The following is a 19,392-nucleotide window of genomic DNA, read 5'->3' as shown; positions in this document are numbered from 1 at the left end:
TACCAGGAAACAGGCCAGTACATCAGGAGACGTGGAGGAGGCCGTAGGAGGGCAACAACCCAGCAGCAGGACCGCTACCTCCGCCTTTGTGCAAGGAGGAGCGTGCCAGAGCCCTGCAAAATGACCTCCAGCAGGCCACAAATGTGCATGTGTCTGCTCAAACGGTCAGAAACAGACTCCATGAGGGTGGTATGAGGGCCCGACGTCCACAGGTGGGGGTTGTGCTTACAGCCCAAAACCGTGCAGGACGTTTGGCATTTGCCAGAGAACACCAAGATTGGCAAATTCGCTACTGGCGCCCTGTGCTCTTCACAGATGAAAGCAGGATCACACTGAGCACGTGACAGAGTCTGGAGACGCCATGGAGACCGCTCTGCTGCCTGCAACATCCTCTAGCATGACCGGTTTGGCGGTGGGTCAGTCATGGTGTGGGGTGGCATTTCTTTGGGGGGCCGCACAGCCCTCCATGTGCTCACCAGAGGTAGCCTGACTGCCATTAGGTACCGAGATGAGATCCTCAGACCCCTTGTGAGACCATATGCTGGTGCGGTTGGCCCTGGGTTCCTCCTAATGCAAGACAATGCTAGACCTCATGTGGCTGGAGTGTGTCAGCAGTTCCTGCAAGAGGAAGGCATTGATGCTATGGACTGACCCGCCCGTTTCCCAGACCTGAATCCAATTGAGCACATTTGGGACATCATGTCTCGCTCCATCCACCAACGCCACGTTGCACCACAGACTGTCCAGGAGTTGGCGGATGATTTAGTCCAGGTCTGGGAGGAGATCCCTCAGGAGACCATCTGCCACCTCATCAGGAGCATGTCCAGGTGTTGAAGGGAGGTCATACAGGCACGTGGAGGCCACACACACACTACTGAGCCTCATTTGGACTTGTTTTAAAGACATTACATCAAAGTTGGATCAGCCTGTAGTGTGGTTTTCCACTTTAATTTTGAGTGTGACTCCAAATCCAGACCTCCATGGGTTGATAAATTTGATTTCCATTGATAATTTTTGTGTGATTTTGTTGTCAGCACATTCAACTATGTAAAGAAAAAAGTATTTAATAAGAATATTTCATTCATTCAGATCTAGGATGTGTTATTTTAGTGTTCCCTTTATTTTTTTGAGCAGTGTACATTTAAACCCTGTTTTTCACAATTCCTGGAATTTAGTTCTAGTAAAAATTCATGTCTTAGGTTAGTTAGGATCACCACAGAATAATAGAAGATAATTATTTATTTGAGCGTTTATTTTTATTTCATCACATTTCCAAATGTTGTATTTGGTAGCATTGCCATTAAACTAGGTCAAACATTTCGGGTAGCCTTCCACGAGCTTCCCACAATAAATTGGGTGAATTTTGGCCCATTCCTTGAGGGCTCATCATGCAGGTGGTTGGAGGCTCAGCCTTCGGGTGGGCAGATACAAGAAATATATTGCATCCCCACACCTGCCAATGAACATTATTTGAAGTGGGAATAGAGAGAACTGTGACTCGGTAAAGCACCTCCAGAACACGATCTGTGAGTGGAACAGCACAGCGAATGATGGCTATTTTTAGAACTATTATAGACAGCCATCAGTACGCAAATGGTAAATGACAAAGCACAACGATCTCCTTCATGGTATTTTCTCTTATGGGCTGGGTCAGGTGATACCTGTTGCCAGGTGTACGGATGTGTAGCACATTGGCTATATGACGCCACTGCCATTTATTTTAGTAAACCCAGATGTACACATTACTGATTTAGTTTTGCGTTAATAAGATCTGAGAGCGGTCAAACGGAGCCGTTGGTGATAGGTTTACAGGTATCCGCGACTTCACAAACCTTCATTCATCCCAGACTCACAACTCGGTGCAGAAGATAAATATATTGTGTCGTTTCCAGGTAGGTTATGAATGTGCACCGTCTTTTAACTGCCTATCACGAATTTAGTATCCCCAAAGAGATCCGAAATGGTGGATGATGAAGACGCAGGGTAAATACATTTGAATTCAATCCCTTTTTGACACTACCCTTTTAGATTTGAACGAAACTTGACCTATTTGCCCATTGTATAATTGCTCAGAATGGGACTTGTTGGACCTGAATGCGAAAACATTCAAGATATTAAGGTGCAGTAAATTGCTGCGGTCAAGTGAGCGAGCGTTCAAACCATCCGCTCTTCAGTTTCGGCCTGAATTTGTGACGGGAATAAAAAACACTACTGTATCGCGTATTTTCTTTGGGTAAACTGAGTCGGATGTACTCTCATGCACAGATGAAGACGATAACTGTGAATAATTCAAAGAAAAAACGTTTGAAGCATACTTATTCAGAATTCGTTTATGAAAATGATACCAACTCGTTTATTTCCTTTTCGCCTTATCAAACATTACAGTACTTTGATATCACGGGTAGAATGAGGCTGATGTTACCCTAAAGGCGTCAGCATGCATCAGTTCGGCTGGCTAGGCGAACCGAACGAGTGTGCAAGGACCTTGCTTGGCAAACGAAAAAAGCTGCAATAGCACTGTGCCCAAGAACACTAAGGTAACCTGCCTAAATGACTACTGACCCGTAGCACTCACGTCTGTAGGCATGAAGTACTTTGAAAGGCTGGCCACTCCAATTTGCATACCGCCCCAACAGGTAAACTGATGATGCAATCTCTTGCACTCCACACTGCCCTTTCACAACTGGACAAAGGAACATCTATGTGAGAATGCTATTCATTGACTGCAGTGAACTTTGAGCTAACATACTTTAATTCAATAGTAGATCCCTAATCCATTGTCATTAACATTGCAAAGCATAACAAGTAATTCATTGTGTTCAAATTGAATTATATGGGTTAGAAGATGGACCTGCATAAGATGTCATTTCCATCCTCATACTTCTTAGCATGGTCTGCAAAGTGTAACCTTCTTCAGGAGAGACCAGCCATAAACAGACCCCTTTACACCAGCAAGATGTCCAGTCCAGTAGTCATTCTATAGGGACTGCTGGAGCTGACCTTCTAAAGCTACCAGGTAACATTATAACATATCTCTTCTATCCAGGCAGCGGAACAGTGGGTCTGATGGAACAGGTTTCCCCGTCAGGGGTTGGCAGTGACGTCCCAGACGAGACCGCCCCCATGGGGGAGTACAGGTGGAGCGCTGAGGAACATGAGGTAAGATACAGAGCCCTTCAGTTGACCTGTCTGTGACTATCATGCACTTACCCCTACATTGTATAACATGTCATAAAGTCTGCTTGCTTGCCCACCCATACAAACATAAACACTGCATGATGACGATGTATCTTTAGTTAGGAATTATTGATGCTATGGTATTTAGACCAATGATGTAATGACTACTAACTTCAAACTGCACTTGCACTGTAGCACTTTTGTACGTATTGAGGATGATTTTCTCCTGATGTTGTATAATGTCTGTTTTTATGTGGTGAAGCCAAAGACATTTCCAGTGTGGACTATAACGGTTCCTGCCCTCTAGTGGAGAAGACGTCCCATTACATTCTGCCATCTATTATGTTGACATCACTTCATCACATTTAGCTTTTGTTGTGATGTAGTAGTGACAGTATACAAAGCTCATGAGCCGATACTGTTGTTCAGCTACATTAATGTTCAGTTCCTGCTCTTCTCTCTATTTACTGAATAGCGAGAGCGTATTGACCAACTGTCACTTTAATATATAAATATGTATATACACACTGAGTGTACAAAACATTAGGAACTCTTTCCATGACACAGCATGACCAGGTGAAATCTATGATCACTTATTGATGTCATTTTTAAAATCCTTTTCAATCAGTGTAGATGAAGGGGAGGATAAATAAGGATTTTCAATATTGTGTATGTGTGCCATTTAGATGGTGAATGGGCAAGACAAAATATTTAAGTGTCTTTGATCAGGGCATGGTAGTAGGTGCCAGGCACACCGGTTTGAGTGTGTCAAGAACTGCAACTCTGCTGGGTTTTTCCACGCTCAACAGTTTCCCAAGTGTATCAAGAATGGCCTATCACCCAAAGGACATCCAGCCAATTTGACACAACTGTGGGAAGTATTGGAGTCAACATGGGCCAGTATCCCGTTGGAACACATTTGGCACATTGTAGTCCATGCCCTGATGAATTGAGACTGTTCTGAGAGCAAAAGGGGGTGCAACTCAATATTAGGAAGGTGTTTCTGATGTTTTGTCCACAATCTGCTTTCAGAAAGTATTCAATCCCCTTGACTTTTCTACATTGTTGTGTTACAGCCTGAATTTAAAATGGATTAAATTGAGATTGTGTGTCATTGGCCTGCACACAATACCCCATAATGTCAAAGTGGTATTTAATTATTATTATTTTATGTTTTTTACAAATGAATAAAAAACAAAAATCTGAAATGTCTTGAGTCAATAAGTATTCCACCCCTTTTATGGCAAGCCTAAATAAGTTCAGGAGTACTAATATGCTTAACAAGTCATATAATAAGTTGCATAGACTGTGTTTAACATGATTTCTGAATGACTACCTTGTCTCTGTAGCCCAAACATACAATTAACAGTAATGTCCCTCAGTCGAGAAAGTGCATTTCAAAGACAGATTCAACCACAGCATTCCAGGTGAAGCTGGTTGAGAGAATGCCAAGAGTCTACAAAGCTGTCATCTAGGCAAAAGTTGGCTACATTGAAGAATCTAACAAATAGTTTGATTTAACACTTTTTTTGCTTACTACAAGATTCCATGTGTGTTATTTCATGGTTTTGATGTCTTCACTATTATTCTACGATGTAGAAAATTGTAAAAATAAAGATAAACCCTTGAATGAGTAGGTGTGTCCTAACTTTTGACTGGTACTGTAGCTTGAACACAACTTAGCCCTTTACTGGATGAAATATTACCACTACCTTTTCAAAACCATGTCTATCTTTATTTCCCAAACACAGTTCAACAGTGACAATCACCTTTTTTTTAACACAGGCTTAACACCTAACAAACCCTTTGACTGGTACTGTATGAAGAAAAAACTGAATGCAGCAGTTTTAGCCAGCATGACCTTTGTACTATAGAAATTACTATTGAAATGAGCTTTGTTATTATAATGTTACCTCTGTGGCCCGTCAATCAGATGTCTGACCCTCAGGGCCAGTGTCTGGCCGCGCCCCAAGCCCTGCCTGCCCCCACCTACAAACAGAGAGTTGAGGAGTTCAAGAAGCTGTTCAGAGAACTGCCTGAGTCAGAGAGACTCATCATGGGTGAGTTACGTGTCTGTGTGGGTGTGAGAGAGAAATGGGGAGAGAGAGGCCCCATCCAGAAATGGACCCTAATAATATTTATAATAATTTATTATTATTATTATTATTATTATTATCATCTCTTAAAAACAAAAGATTGGCACCTCTCTCACCTGCATATACCAGCACACCTGTACTATACTTCCCTGTGTCAAGGTGCGTCCCGTGTCTTTCCCCAGACTATACCTGTGCCCTCCAGAGAGACATCCTACTGCACGGACGCCTCTACCTGTCAGAGAACTGGCTCTGTTTCTATAGCAATGTGTTTCGGGGGACAAAGGTGAGCTCACACATAGGGGAGAGATGGAAAATAGGAGTTTTCTGTCTTGGGGATTAATTAATCAGATCGTGATATGCTGTAAATGTGTGTATGTATTGTATTATTCTGGTCGTGTTAAATGTGGTCTGTGTTATCTGGTTTTATACGGTGATATACTGTATTTAGAGTGATGGGCCAATGCGGTTTCTCTCTGAACATTCATGGAGCTCCACCTTCTCCTCAATAGCCATTGCTAAGTGATAATTAACGTTTCTGCTTTGTGCTGTTTACTGCTGACAGTTTTCACAGTGAAAGCAGATGTGCAATTTGTTGACTTGGATACACATTATCCCTAAAACGAATCAATAAAAATGTCTGTTAAATTCCCTGCTCTATTTAGCTTGTTTACAGTGGGTCATTTCATAGGGAACTGTCAGAGGCGCTCTCGTATTGTTACATCACAAACATGTAGAGAATAAAGGTGCCAACATGGCAGCTGTTCAAAAAGTTGGCAGAACTCTCTTAATATAGCCTTGACTCTGGAGGTCATCACTGTGCTATATTGTCGTAGATAGCCTTGAATCTGGAAGTCATCACTGTGCTATATTGTCGTAGATAGCCTTGAATCTGGAAGTCATCACTGTGCTATATTGTCGTAGATAGCCTTGAATCTGGAAGTCATCACTGTGCTATATTGTCGTAGATAGCCTTGAATCTGGAAGTCATCACTGTGCTATATTGTCGTAGATAGCCTTGAATCTGGAAGTCATCACTGTGCTATATTGTCGTAGATAGCCTTGAATCTGGAAGTCATCACTGTGCTATATTGTCGTAGATAGCCTTGAATCTGGAGGTCATCACTGTGCTATATTGTCGTAGATAGCCTTGAATCTGGAAGTCATCACTGTGCTATATTGTCGTAGATAGCCTTGACTCTGGAAGTCATCACTGTGCTATATTGTCGTAGATAGCCTTGACTCTGGAAGTCATCACTGTGCTATATTGTCGTAGATAGCCTTGACTCTGGAGGTCATCACTGTGCTATATTGTCGTAGATAGCCTTGACTCTGGAAGTCATCACTGTGCTATATTGTCGTAGATAGCCTTGACTCTGGAAGTCATCACTGTGCTATATTGTCGTAGATAGCCTTGACTCTGGAAGTCATCACTGTGCTATATTGTCGTAGATAGCCTTGACTCTGGAGGTCATCACTGTGCTATATTGTCGTAGATAGCCTTGACTCTGGAAGTCATCACTGTGCTATATTGTCGTAGATAGCCTTGACTCTGGAAGTCATCACTGTGCTATATTGTCGTAGATAGCCTTGACTCTGGAAGTCATCACTGTGCTATATTGTTGTAGATAGCCTTGACTCTGGAGGTCATCACTGTGCTATATTGTCGTAGATAGCCTTGACTCTGAGGGACATCAAGGCCATGTACAGAGAGAAGACAGCACGGCTGATCCCCAACGCCATACAGATCTGCACAGACTCAGAGAAGGTACAGTATAGTCACTCAAACACCACCTGGGTTCTGTTTAATATCCCTGGACAGTTGCACTAACGCCCTGGACCAGAGCTAAGAGACTCTGTGCTTTTCATGGTTTAACCCCTCAGGAGTAGGCCTACAGCTGCAGCACTGACAAAATAACATGTTACTCATCCCTTCTGTCTGCCCTAAATGCAAACCAATGGATGGTTCACTGCAATAATATTAACACGCTTCTGTCGCTCTCTTCCCTACAGTTGTTCTTCACTTCCTTCTCAGCCAGAGAGAAGAGTTACCAGGGAGTGTTCCGGATGTGGCAGAACACACTGATGGACAAGGTGAGGCACAGTTCAGCGACTTCATAACCTCACTTCACTCACTGGGCCTGCATCCCAAATGCCACCCTATTACCCATAAAGTCCACAATGTTTTTATATTTACATTTTTTATTTAACCTTTACTTCGGTTAAGAACAAGTTCTTATGTACAATGTTGGCCTACCAAAAGACAAAAGGCCTCCTGCGGGGATGGGGGCTGGGATTAAAGAAGGGCATTTATATGACAAGGATATTTATATGAACAGTAGGAGTTACGCTATGCACAGATCTAGGATCGTCTTCCTCTCACTCAATCCTACTCTTGCTAATAAGGAAATAATAGGACAATAGTACGGTAATAAGCTAAACGGGGGAGATTCTCAATTGGTTTACTCTACTCCTCCGTCCTCCCCTCCTTTTGAAAAAGGTCAAAGGAGAGGAAATGTGGAAACAAATGCACTTGTATGAAATGACGTTTGCAGGGGTGGAGTACCTAATAAAATGTGTAGGGTAGTACAAAGACATGTAGCTAGTTGCGACTTTTTATATATTTATTTGAAATTTTTCACCCCTTTTTCTCCCCAATTTTGTGGTATCAAATTGGTAGTAGTTACAGTCTTGTCTCATCGCTGCAACTCCCGTACGGACTCGGGAGAGGCGAAGATCGAGAGCCATGCGTCCTCCGAAACACAACACAACCCAACCAAGCCGCACAATGCCCATCCAACCCGGAAGCAAGCCTCACCAATGTGTCGGCGGAAACACAGTACACCTGGCGACCTTGTCAGCATGCACTGTGTCCGGCCCGCCACAGGAGTCGCTAGTGCGCAATGAGACAAGGATATCCCTGCCGGCCAAACCCTCCCCTAACCTGGACGACGCTAGGCCAATTGTGCACCGCCCCATGAGTCTCCCGGTCGCGGCCGTCTGCAACAGAGCCTGGGCTCGAACCCAGAATCTCTAGTGGCACAGCACAGCACTGCGGCACTCGGGAGGCCTTTTTGTGACATTTTATAGATAAAAAGATAAGTCGCATATCGTTTTTAAATATGTGCATGTTTTTCTCCTCTGAGTAAACCGCTGATTCAAAGGGGTTGTGGCAGATCTCTAAACTCTTCCGCAAAGGACTCCGGTAGAATACTTCTGTGCTTCCTCAGCGGGAGGAAGTGCCTCTGTTCACCTACTAACTAATTGACACTCTCCTCAACCACTTATCGGTTTCCGGGTCACGGAGGAGAGAGGACGGAGGAGTCGACGAAAGGACGGTATTTTGCCCAAATGAGAATATCTCATCGAATGGCTCTGGGAGAATCTTTATTGTATACTCCTCGCGTCCTCTCTCCTCGCCTCCTTCTCAAAATCCATTGGATGGAAAAGCCAGAGGTCCCATACCCACTGACCTTCTCCTCCAATGGGTGTTGAGAAGGAGGCGTGGAGGGAGGACCTGAGGAGTATGCAATTGAGATTCTCACATTGATCCAATTGCGTGGACGCCAACTACTAGATAACCAGGTAGTGTCAATGGTGATGGTTATCATAGCTCTAGTCTGTCATTTCATGCAACCTATCCAGATTTGTATGTAGTATGCAAGGCTTCTGTGACTTTACCCTGGCTGGCTGTTCTTATCTAATCAGTCCTGGGTAAACACCATGCCCCCCAGACTGGCCCCATGTCCCTAAACGAGGTTCCCATGGCATTCAGTTCTTATGTTGTATATGAGGGGAAGTGGCAGGCTGAATATTCATAATGTTTTGTTTCTTATAACATACTAGCTCTTTTGATAGCAAAGTTGAGATAAAAGTAAATCATATTAGGACCTAGAATGAATGCAATTTATAGGGGCAACTAGTGCAATATGGAAGACTGATCCACAAGGGAATGAAGCTGTCAAATCAACCCCACAATAACACTGGTGTGGCTCGGGAGTTAGCGAATGAAGGTAAGGTTCAATGACCCCTCAAAGGTGTGGCTAGGAAGATTAATTTGCATAAGACACACACCCTGCCCCCGAGAAAGCGCTGTCGTTTCGTTACCTCGCCATTCTTCAGGGCAACAGATCTCATTTCCGTTGCCACTGAACGTTCACGAGGTTGGCATCTAATAGAGCTTTTATCGAAGCTATCTATCTTTCTATAAATGGGCGGAGCACTCTTGTTCCTGTTGTTGGGCAAAGCGCCTAACTTCCTGATTGCTTTGTGACGGCGCACAGGTTATAGTTCAGTCCAGCGACCAGGCAGGTATACGTAACAACTATTGGGAAAGAGTGAAATAGCTACAAAGTAAGTAAAACAACTTTAAAATGGCCTTTAATTACTTGATTGGCAGCAAGTGACAGATTTTGATCGAAATGATGATTAGCTGTGCAGAGTTTGGAATTAGGCTAAAGAAACCGTGGTTCCATATGGCCGCTTTCTTGACTAGATTCTGCATTAGAGTCTGTTGCATGGGAAATACTATTCAATTGTTTTCTTTTGACTCGTAAGTGATCAACGATTGTTCAATCTCTCAAATGATTTTTAAAGTAATTTACATTTCCTTATTACTCACCCCTTTCCCCCAATCACGTATATATATATATTTTAAATAACTTGTTGTTTTCTTTTGGGGGGGGGCGCATCATGGTGTCCATAAACATGATGTTTTGTAGCTATTAGTCAATAGCTACAGTGTGCAATTTCACAATGATCAAGGTACCAGACATATTTTTTTGTCAGTTCTTTATAAAAAATTGTCTGGTCATAATTTCATTCCAATCAAAGGTGGCGCTAAATGTAATCCACACTGCATGTATTGTTTTGTTTTTGAATCTCCGGACATCAGTGTGGTTGAGTAAGGAGCAGGTTAGGGCTGTTTTGTTTCATTGAAACTAAGACACTGGAGGTGGTGTGAGATTCATGCACAGGTGGAAGATAGTTATCATGTTACAGACAGAGGAATTCATCCTTATAATTTTTATTTTGATTGAGCTTTCGCACGTTATAACCTACAAAAAGCTGATTGGTGGTGACACTACCAGGAAAGTTGTTGCTTTTCCATAATAACAGAAATCTTTTCAAGTGCCGCTGTGTACCAAGCTCCTCTCCCTCTCTCCTAGCCACTGAGTAGTTTGGCGCTGTGGCAGATGGTCAAGCAGCACTATGGCAATGACCTGGGCCTGAGGATTGTAGAGAGAGAAAGTCTACAGACATCAGCAGAATCAACCACGCAGAAACACACCAGGTGAGGATGACCACTCACACACACCTGGATCTCTCTCTCGGACTGCACAAAGAACGTCATGCACTCACCTACATCTGTCTAACTGACACATTTCTTCAACCTGTTTACCCACCTGGTCCGTGGCAGCATGACCGTGAGGCCTGGTGGAGAGGACTCTGGGAGGCCGTCTACTCTGCGCCTCCAGCCGGGGGATCAGGGCTCCTGTGAGCCCACTGCGCCCCAGGGAGAGGACCTACTCTCACCCCTCGGACAGAGCTCCATCAACTCAGGAAACACAGTACGACACCTCTTTGAAGTCACATAGATCACATCATTACTCTTTTTGTTGACAAAGCCCTGCTCCACAAACTTCAGACTTATCGAACATCACTGTTAAGATTTAAAATGACAAGTTATCAAGCCCGTTCACAGCGTTGGTTAACTCTGGAGACTCCTTTGGTGTCTAGAGAATTCGGTAAATCAGCCTATAATTTCCTTGCACCTTACGTGTGGAATGATCTACAATACAGTTTAAAATTGGAGAAATTGGTGCCTCTGGGGTGTTTCAGAAGGATGTTAAAGGATCTTTTTACTGAAGATTGTGAATGTGCTTGTTGTGTATAATATAAATGTGTAGCTTAATGTGATTAATTGTATTTTCATGTAGTATTGTGGTGCTATACAGGCCTCATCTGGAAAATAGACCTCTGTCTCAGCATTGATTCCCTGTCAAAATAAAGTTTAAATACAAATTCTCACACAAGGCTTGGATGATATCAAGTATTCGCCTTAGAGTCACGTCTCCACATATTCTCTTCATTGTCTAATGAGTATTGCAAGTGAATGACCAGTCAGATTGATGGCATTTATAGCATTTATAGCAAGGCTTCCACATTGCCATTGTGTGTCCTACAGGATGATGCTTGCAGCACCTCGTCTCGGTGCACTCCTGACCCGTCCCTGGACCGCTCTGCCCAGGAGAGGGTCTCCAAGCGCTCTGAGCTCTCTCTGGACCTCAACTCTAACTTGGACCGCTTCTCTGAACAGAGCGGCTCGGAGAGTGCAGAGGAGGGTGAGAATTAACCCCCACTGTATGTTCATTGGTTCTACCCAACAGGCATGTGGGTGGTAGTACTATTGACCCCCAAATGTGTTTGTTAAATGCATGCTACTTTAAAGTGATGGTTTGTTTTGTTTTATGCTAGTGACCTGTTAAATGTGTTTGTAGAGGCATCCCTCTGAGATCATGCTGACCCCTCCCCCATCTTTCTCCCTGCCTCTCCTGTAGAGGAGATGGGGAGTGTCTCCCAGCAGCATGGCAGGCTCTATGTGAACACGGTCTTCAACATCAGTGCAAAAAAGATGTTTGAACTGCTCTTTACCGAATCACACTTCATACGAAGATTCATGAACGCCAGGAAGATCACCAGTGAGTCATCTCCCCATCCACCCTGTTATAAGCCACAGTCCTCTCCTCTGATTAAGACAGACTTGTCCTCAAGCTATTTTTAAATGTGACTATCCGAGCGTTGTTCTAATGTGGTACCAAATAAAGTAGTAGATGGGTTAACACAAAACACATGTGTGATTGTCGTCAGATGCCATCCTTACACGGTGGCAGAGTGACGCGTCTGGCTCCATGAAGAGGAGTCTCAACTACACCATCACCATCACCAACCCTTTGGTGGGCAAGTTCTCCACTGCCACGGAGAACCAGGTGAGCCCAGGTCTGCACTGCGCGTGGCGGGTTTTTAGTAGTGTGTGTGTGCAGGTGTGTGGAATGTCTTTTCTCCAGAGTGTGTGTAACTCCTATGTTGTCCTGTCAGATCCTGTACAAGGAGTTCAGGGAAGGTCAGTACTACCTCGTCGACTCGGAGGTCTACACACACGACGTCCCGTACCACGACTACTTCTACACTCAGAACCGCTACTGTATCATCCGCCATTCCAAGCGCAAATGTCGACTCAGGTGAGCAGCAGAGACATCACAGCCTTTCGACATTGTTATCTGCTCAGTTTACTTTAGGGTAAAGACTTTCAGGGTATTGCGGTTGAGCTTCTCGCTGCGCTCACGGTCTCTTTGTTCAGTGCGATGTGCCTCTTACATGGTTTTTGTGTCAAAGTCTAATCAATATCCCCTAGGAAAGGTCAATTCACTTCCAACTATTGCGGGCCGGTGTATTGTTGGTTCCCTTCTCCCTGGTAGGTTTTGGTCACAGTGAAAATCAGCAGTGCTGTCTGTACAGCCCTCCAGGACATTTTCCAGCTTTGTTGGAGTCATTCCTCTAGTGGCATAAAGCCTCCTCATTCTCATATCCCAGGTCTGTGACTTCATAGCACTTATTTGCTGTGTCCAGCAGTTGACAGACTTCTTTTAATAAATACTAAATGTTTGGTACTTCAGAGTTTGTGGTTACTAATTACCCATTACAGAATGTGAATATAGATCATTTGATTACTATTCAATTACAACTGTAGAGTTGATGTGCTGGTGTTGTGTGTTTAGGGTGTACACTGATGTGAAGTATAAGAAGCAGCCGTGGGGGCTGGTCAAGTCCTTCATTACCAAGAACTCCTGGAGTGGCCTGGAGGACTACTTCAGACACCTGGGTGGGCAGTAGGCTGCTGCAGCCCTGGAGATCTCTTCACCCTTCTCTCTTTCTACTCCATCTTTTACAATGTCTTGTCCCCTCTTTCTCTGTACTTCAATTCTCTCCTCCTTGTTTGGCTGATCTCTGAGTGTATCTTCCTCTGAGTGCCTGTCTTCTTGCCTCCCCACTTCTCAATCTCCAATTAGTCTCTCTGCCTGTGAGTGTTGGGTTAGGCCCATGCTCTCTTTGTGTGTTGGTGCTTCACTGGTTTCTGTCCAGCTCCCTCTCTCCTATATTGTATAACGACCAATCTCCCTACCCTTCATCTTCTCTTTACTCACCCTCTCCAGTCTTGTTATATTAGATCTGAATCAGAGCCCTGCACTCACACTGACAGTCCAACTCTCCTCATGAGATGTCGATTATCACCCAACCTCCCTACAGTCTGCACGGCAGTCCTCTCTACATCACCCCTACCACTTCTAGTCATCTATTGACCCCTGTCTTCCAAGCCATTTGACCCAACTTTTCCTTTGACCCTATGTCATCACAGAATCTGAGCTGATGGAAGAGGAGGCGGAGCTGAACCAGGGATGCGGAGACCCCGGTAAGATGATTGGCGGGTTGCATCATTGGCGGAGGAGGACGTTCAGTCGGACACTACAGGAGCACCTGAAGCCCAGCAAGCAATACGAGCCTGACCTAGATCCTCACAGAGAGGGCAAGACGGGTACATACATGTTCTGTCCATTTAACAACCATCTTCTGACACATGGGTAACATTACATGTGTACTATATGAGTGAATTGCACAAACAGTCAATCAGTCCAATGACCTACAATAGACACACAGTCATATGTCTTCCCTTCAAGCTGTTCTGCTCTCTCCCGGTTGTCAGATCCCATAGATATGAAGGATCCACCTCGATGGAACATCTCTACCATCATAGCTGGGATGAGCATCATGTAAGTCTATACCACCAGTCAACACTCAAACGGTATAGCTGTAAATCATCATGAACCTTTTCTATTGTTTGTGTACTTTCTTCAAATCAAATGTTATTTGTCACCTGCGCCCAATACAACAGGTGTATTAGTGAAATTCTTACTTACAAGCCCTTAACCAACAATGCAGTTTAAAAAGAAAATACCTAATAACAAATAAAAGTAACAAATAATTAGAGAGCAGCAGTAAAATAACAATAGCGAGGCTATATACAGGGGGTACCAGTACAGAGTCAATGTGCGGGGGCACCGGTTAGTCGAGGTAATATGTAGGGATGCATGATATATCGGTGAACATATCTGAATCGGCAGATATGAGCTAAAATGCCAAACATCGTTATTGGCCGATGTTGTTTAACGCCCCGATGTGCAAAACCGATGACTAAACTGATGTGCATACCCAAATAACATAGGTACATGACGTGCATACCCAAATAACATAGGTACATGACGTGCATACCCAAATAACATAGGTACATGACGCAATGACGCCACGTAAAAATTTTGCGCTATACGTGCAACACAGCATTCCTAAACTAGCCCACAATGTCTGCTGTGTAGATCGAGCAGTTATTTGAAAGAGTAACAGAATTTCAGCGAGACAACTCAAAGGCGAAATCCATTAAATCCAAGATAATGGTATTCATTACCCTTGACTATCAACCGTTCTCTGTTGTGGGTGATGTTGGCTTTCGTCGAGTGCCAGTACACACTACCAAGTGCGCTATTTTTCAGACGTTGCCCTACCAGAGTTACACAGTAATAACGTCACTGCTATTAGCTTCATGACATGCATACTATGGAATACCGTTTGGGTTTTTGCGTGTCAAAGCTGTACAAAAAAAGTCTGCCAACACCAGCCACGAATGATATCTTTACAATACTGCGTTGGTAATAAAGCATCATTTGTTCGACCGAAACTTCTGGGGTAGCTAGCTTTAGCTTGGTACCTAGCTAGCACCAATACAACCAGCCTGAAAACAATGACCAGTAGAACTTGCAGTCATTTTCATTATTCTTAACAATGATTTAGGAATCCTTGTAAGTATTAGCTAGGTTGCCACTTGTTGTTCACTATAAGCAGCCAGCTAGCTTCATCTGGCTAGTGAGGCTCTACCGCACCGGGTTATGTGTTGTGAAGCTATTCACAGTAAGGATTAGGCACAATAGTGAAATTTGCGATTTGCCTTCCAAATAAGTGTCATTGACAGTAATCAAAATGAATACATACTTTTATTTTGAAGTCTAACTGCAAAGTCCACTATTGTGGCTAGCTTTATATAGTTTGGTCCGACCACCATGAATCAAATAAGAACTGTCTTATAAATTAGGGTTATTTTAGATGATGACACCTAGCTATATGGTTAGCTAGCTAACTATAGCTACTGAAACAGATGTCGTGTTATTTGACATGACTCAAACGGCGTTCCATGAAATCCTGGTTGAGAATTAAATGACTAAACAACGAAACAGCACAGCAAGTAAGTGAAATAGGTTTTGATGATGTTTTACTGGTAATGGGGACATACGTAAATGCCAACAAAATAACTTTTTGGTCAGTGTGGTGTGTGTAACCTGTTATTTATCTAGGCAAGTCAGTAAAGAACAAATTCTTATTTACAATGATGGCCCGGACGATGCTGGGCTAATTATGCGCCGCACTATGGGACTCCCAATCACGGCCGGATGTGATACAGCCTGGCTTCGAACCAGGGACTGCAGTGATGCCTCTTGCACTGAGATGTAGTGCCTTAGACCGCTGCATCTGTGTTTGTGTGTGTGTTAACTATTTAATTGTACTAGAATGCTTAAAAGGCTGCTAAAATTGTAAATATCTGTATCGTTTTTTTTGGCAAGGAACATTGGATATCGGTATCGGCCAAAAATGTAATATCGGTGCATCACTAGTAATATGTACATGTAGGTAGAGTTATGCATAGTAAAGTGGCTATGCATAGATAATAACAAGAGTAGCAGCAGTGTAAAAGAGAGGGGGGGGGGGGCAATGCAAATAGTCTGGGTAGCCTTTTGATTAGCTGTTCAGGAGTCTTATGGCTTGGAGGTAGAAGCTGTTTAGAAGCCTCTTGGACCTAGACTTGGAGCTCCGGTACCACTTGCTATGAGTACATTCTGCTTCGTGATCTCAAACACTTCGGTGCAGTATGTTAGCCAGGTGTCTGTTGATCTTAGCCAGGTAATCAGAAACCTCACAGCCTCTTTCTTTGGCTGTGTGTTCCCAGTCTGCTGATCCTAACAGTACTGAACCTGGGGCTGTTCTTTAAGCTGTGGGCCATGGAGGATGTGGCCAACCGCATGTATCTGAGCACCAAGCACCACCTCCGGGAGAGGACCGAGAGCAGGTAGGCTGCTGCACACCGGGTGAAGGCCTGCACTTTTCACATTATATTTGATATTTTAGTCATTTAGCAGACACTCTTATCCAGAGCGACTTAGTGTATTCATCTTAAGATAGTTAGGTGAGCCAACCACATGTCATAGTCAGTACATTTGTCCTCAATAAAGAAGCTATCAGCAAAGTCAGTGCGAGTAGGAAACGCCAGTCAACCTAAACTTAACCAAACACCTAACCCTAACAATTATAATCAATTAGAAAATAAATACAGTGTATCGGTTTGCAGGTGAGCCACGTCCCCTTAGCATGCATCCAAGTCAGGAAAAACTTTCTTTCACCATTTCTTGGAGTAATCACTGATCTGACAGGATCGGGTTGTTGTGGAATTCTCTCTCTCGTCATGCTGACTGTCTGTCTCCTCAGTTTTGCCGCTGACTTCTTTCCCGAACCGGCCCCAACATACAGGACCAGAGAGGAGACTTTGCTGCTGAAAGCAGTGCTGCAGGACTCTATCAAGCTATTGGAGCAGGTCAGTCAAACGACCAGCTATGTTTGTGTTACAGGCTCCCGAATCCCTCCGGCAGGTGTTTGTGTCTGTACAGACAGTTTTTTTCCCTCTCCTCTTTTCCCCATAGCTCCGCAGTTCTCTGTCGCTGCTTCAGCAGAAATTTGTAACCAACAGAACAGCAATTCTGCAGTGACACCGTCACACCTGGCGACCTCACTACGCCCTCTGAAGCCTGGGGTTGTAAAGGCTACAGCGACACGCCTCTGAGGACTCTCTCGTAACCAGGGGTGTTGCTAAAGGGACGACTCATGCACAGACTTGTTACTAAGAGCAACAATGGTCCCAGGGCCTTTAATAGTGTGGTACCAGGTAGATGGATGTTTTAATTTTTATTTAACTAGGCAAGTCAGTCAAGAACTAATTCTTATTAAAGTTCAACTGGCGGCACTGTGCTGTGGAGGAAGAAAATGGTTCCCAACCATCAGCAACACTGGGAGATGACTGGTGGACTGGGGTTTATGTGGGGTTCTGTTTTCAGTTTGGTAGTTCTTTATTCTTCCTTAATGTTGGTGCTGGGTTTATTGTGATTAAGTTAAAGTTCTACTGCATGCCTCACTGTGTACTGCGTACCCCTTTGATTGACAAGCCAATCACAGAAGATGTGAGCCAATGACGTGATGAGCGCAGCAGATGAGAAACAATGTTTTGATAGAAATGAATGCCAATGTAAGGAATCCATGAAATATTTTTACTTTTTGCACAGTGCCTTGTGTACTTTTTATGCTTTTTAGATTCATTTAGATTATTATTTTTTTTCAATTAAAATGCTTTTAGAAAGTAATTTTAATAATTTATTTGGATGCCCATGGGTTTCTGCTATTGTGAAAATGTGAATAAGTATGCAGTTGAGAAAAAAAGAAATGTTAGCCTTGGATGGTTTTATTTTTCAGCTGGTTTGTAGATGTACAGCAGACCTCAATATCAGGGTTGTGTTCAGAAGGGTGCAATGTTCTGAATGCTGTAGATATAAATGCCTTTTATAGACCTGTCATGAAACCTTATTCTACATGAGTTTGTTCTACATAATATATGTGTATCTGTAACGTTGCTCCCCACTGAACGTGACCCAGGTGAACTTTCCAGGAGCATTTGGTTAGAACCAAAACATCCCGATGTGAATAATACTGATTACATTTAGTTAATCTTGAAAGCTGTCCCATGTAGGCTAAGGTATAGGGTTAGTGGCTGTTATGTAATTAATATTCCATCCACATGCCACACCCATTCAAGAAGCCACAGCACTAAAACGTTGCACTGCTGTATGTCCACTATAAGAATGTGACCACCACAAGTTTAGTCTGGACTCTGAGTTGAATCCACACTAGTGCCTTGTTAACTTTGTTTGAATTGTTATTATTGTAAATTACAATTTACAATGACGAATGTTAATTTTGTGCAGCATATACAACTCATTTCTGTATGTGTGGCTGAACAGCTTCAGACTGTAACACCCATCCTTCTTTTTTAAAATAAAAGCACAGGAATCTTCCTACCGTTGTTACATGGAATCAATGTGAACCATTGGATGTGAATAGTTTACACACACACATTGTATAATTTGTTTTCTATTTGTTGGCTATTTTGTACAGTTGTTAGACAAAGATGTAATGTATTGTTGCTTTGAATAAAGAAACACTTTCCAGCCACCGGTTGTTCTTGTCAATGTATTGTAAGATAAGGGGCATGTTGTGATCATGGCCAGGCTAAAAGCACTCTACAGTCAGCATAAGCAATCTTTCTACTTTTAACCTACTGTGTGAGTTTGAGGTTACGTCACTCTATCAGCACAAATGCCTGGTTGTAGTAAAACTATTAGACTTGTAACCAAGATGCCGTATATGTAGTTCCAGTTGTTGAGGAAAGTCCTTGTGTAAAACCACCCGCTGCCTTTACAAATGTGTTGGCATCATTGCTGTGGCTGTTTAAATATACTCTGTCAGAAGAGACAACAGAGATTAAACATACTGGGGAAGTAAATACTTTTGATCTGATCCAATTGGCTTCTTTCCAGATCATAAAAAATCCACCACCATAGCTCAACACCTCACCAATGTCACAGAAAGGAGCCGGAGCTCTCCAGTTGATAGGCTATACTTTGCCAACAACTGATCTTTGACCTTTGCTGAAACAACTTGGCTTGGGACCCAAAATAGCCTTCCCCATAACATGTTCCACTTTTGTCATTTAGCAGACGCTCTTATCCAGAGCTACTTACTGTAGTGTGTGCATCCATTTTCGTACGAAAATATGTATATGGGTTGAACAGTTAAAATAAGATACATGTTTGCTTATTTCATTGAACATGCTATTGTTGATAGACAGTACCCTTGTCTT

The 19,392-nt window shown here is 43.3% G+C and overlaps 1 protein-coding gene across 4 annotated transcripts; it reads left to right on the top strand.

Moving 5' to 3' along the window:
* The first annotated feature begins 1,405 nt into the window (after window positions 1–1,405).
* On the top strand, window positions 1,406–18,704 carry gramd1c (GRAM domain containing 1c). Of its 4 annotated transcripts, XM_035741890.2 has the most exons (20): window positions 1,617–1,892; window positions 2,386–2,537; window positions 2,637–2,703; window positions 3,047–3,159; window positions 5,111–5,237; window positions 5,456–5,556; window positions 6,943–7,038; window positions 7,284–7,364; window positions 10,439–10,563; window positions 10,690–10,840; window positions 11,458–11,614; window positions 11,831–11,971; window positions 12,141–12,259; window positions 12,369–12,511; window positions 13,049–13,152; window positions 13,687–13,863; window positions 14,032–14,098; window positions 16,378–16,497; window positions 16,914–17,019; window positions 17,126–18,704. In XM_035741890.2, the coding sequence occupies exons 4-20, from the start codon at window positions 3,067–3,069 to the stop codon at window positions 17,189–17,191; spliced, it is 1,974 nt and encodes a 657-aa protein (XP_035597783.1). In that variant the 5' UTR covers window positions 1,617–1,892; window positions 2,386–2,537; window positions 2,637–2,703; window positions 3,047–3,066; the 3' UTR covers window positions 17,192–18,704. The 4 variants fall into 4 exon arrangements, with proteins under 4 accessions (XP_035597779.1, XP_035597783.1, XP_035597782.1 ...); XM_035741889.2 differs by lacking the exon at window positions 2,637–2,703 and having other exon boundaries at window positions 1,618–1,892; XM_035741886.2 differs by lacking the exons at window positions 1,617–1,892; window positions 2,386–2,537; window positions 2,637–2,703 and adding an exon at window positions 1,406–1,596.
* The last annotated feature ends 688 nt before the right edge of the window (window positions 18,705–19,392 follow it).

Source organism: Oncorhynchus keta, chromosome 28, assembly GCF_023373465.1.
Source record: "Oncorhynchus keta strain PuntledgeMale-10-30-2019 chromosome 28, Oket_V2, whole genome shotgun sequence".
Taxonomy (NCBI): domain Eukaryota; kingdom Metazoa; phylum Chordata; class Actinopteri; order Salmoniformes; family Salmonidae; genus Oncorhynchus; species Oncorhynchus keta.
Note: the sequence above shows the minus strand (reverse complement) of the source record. Positions and strands in the feature narration are given on the sequence as shown.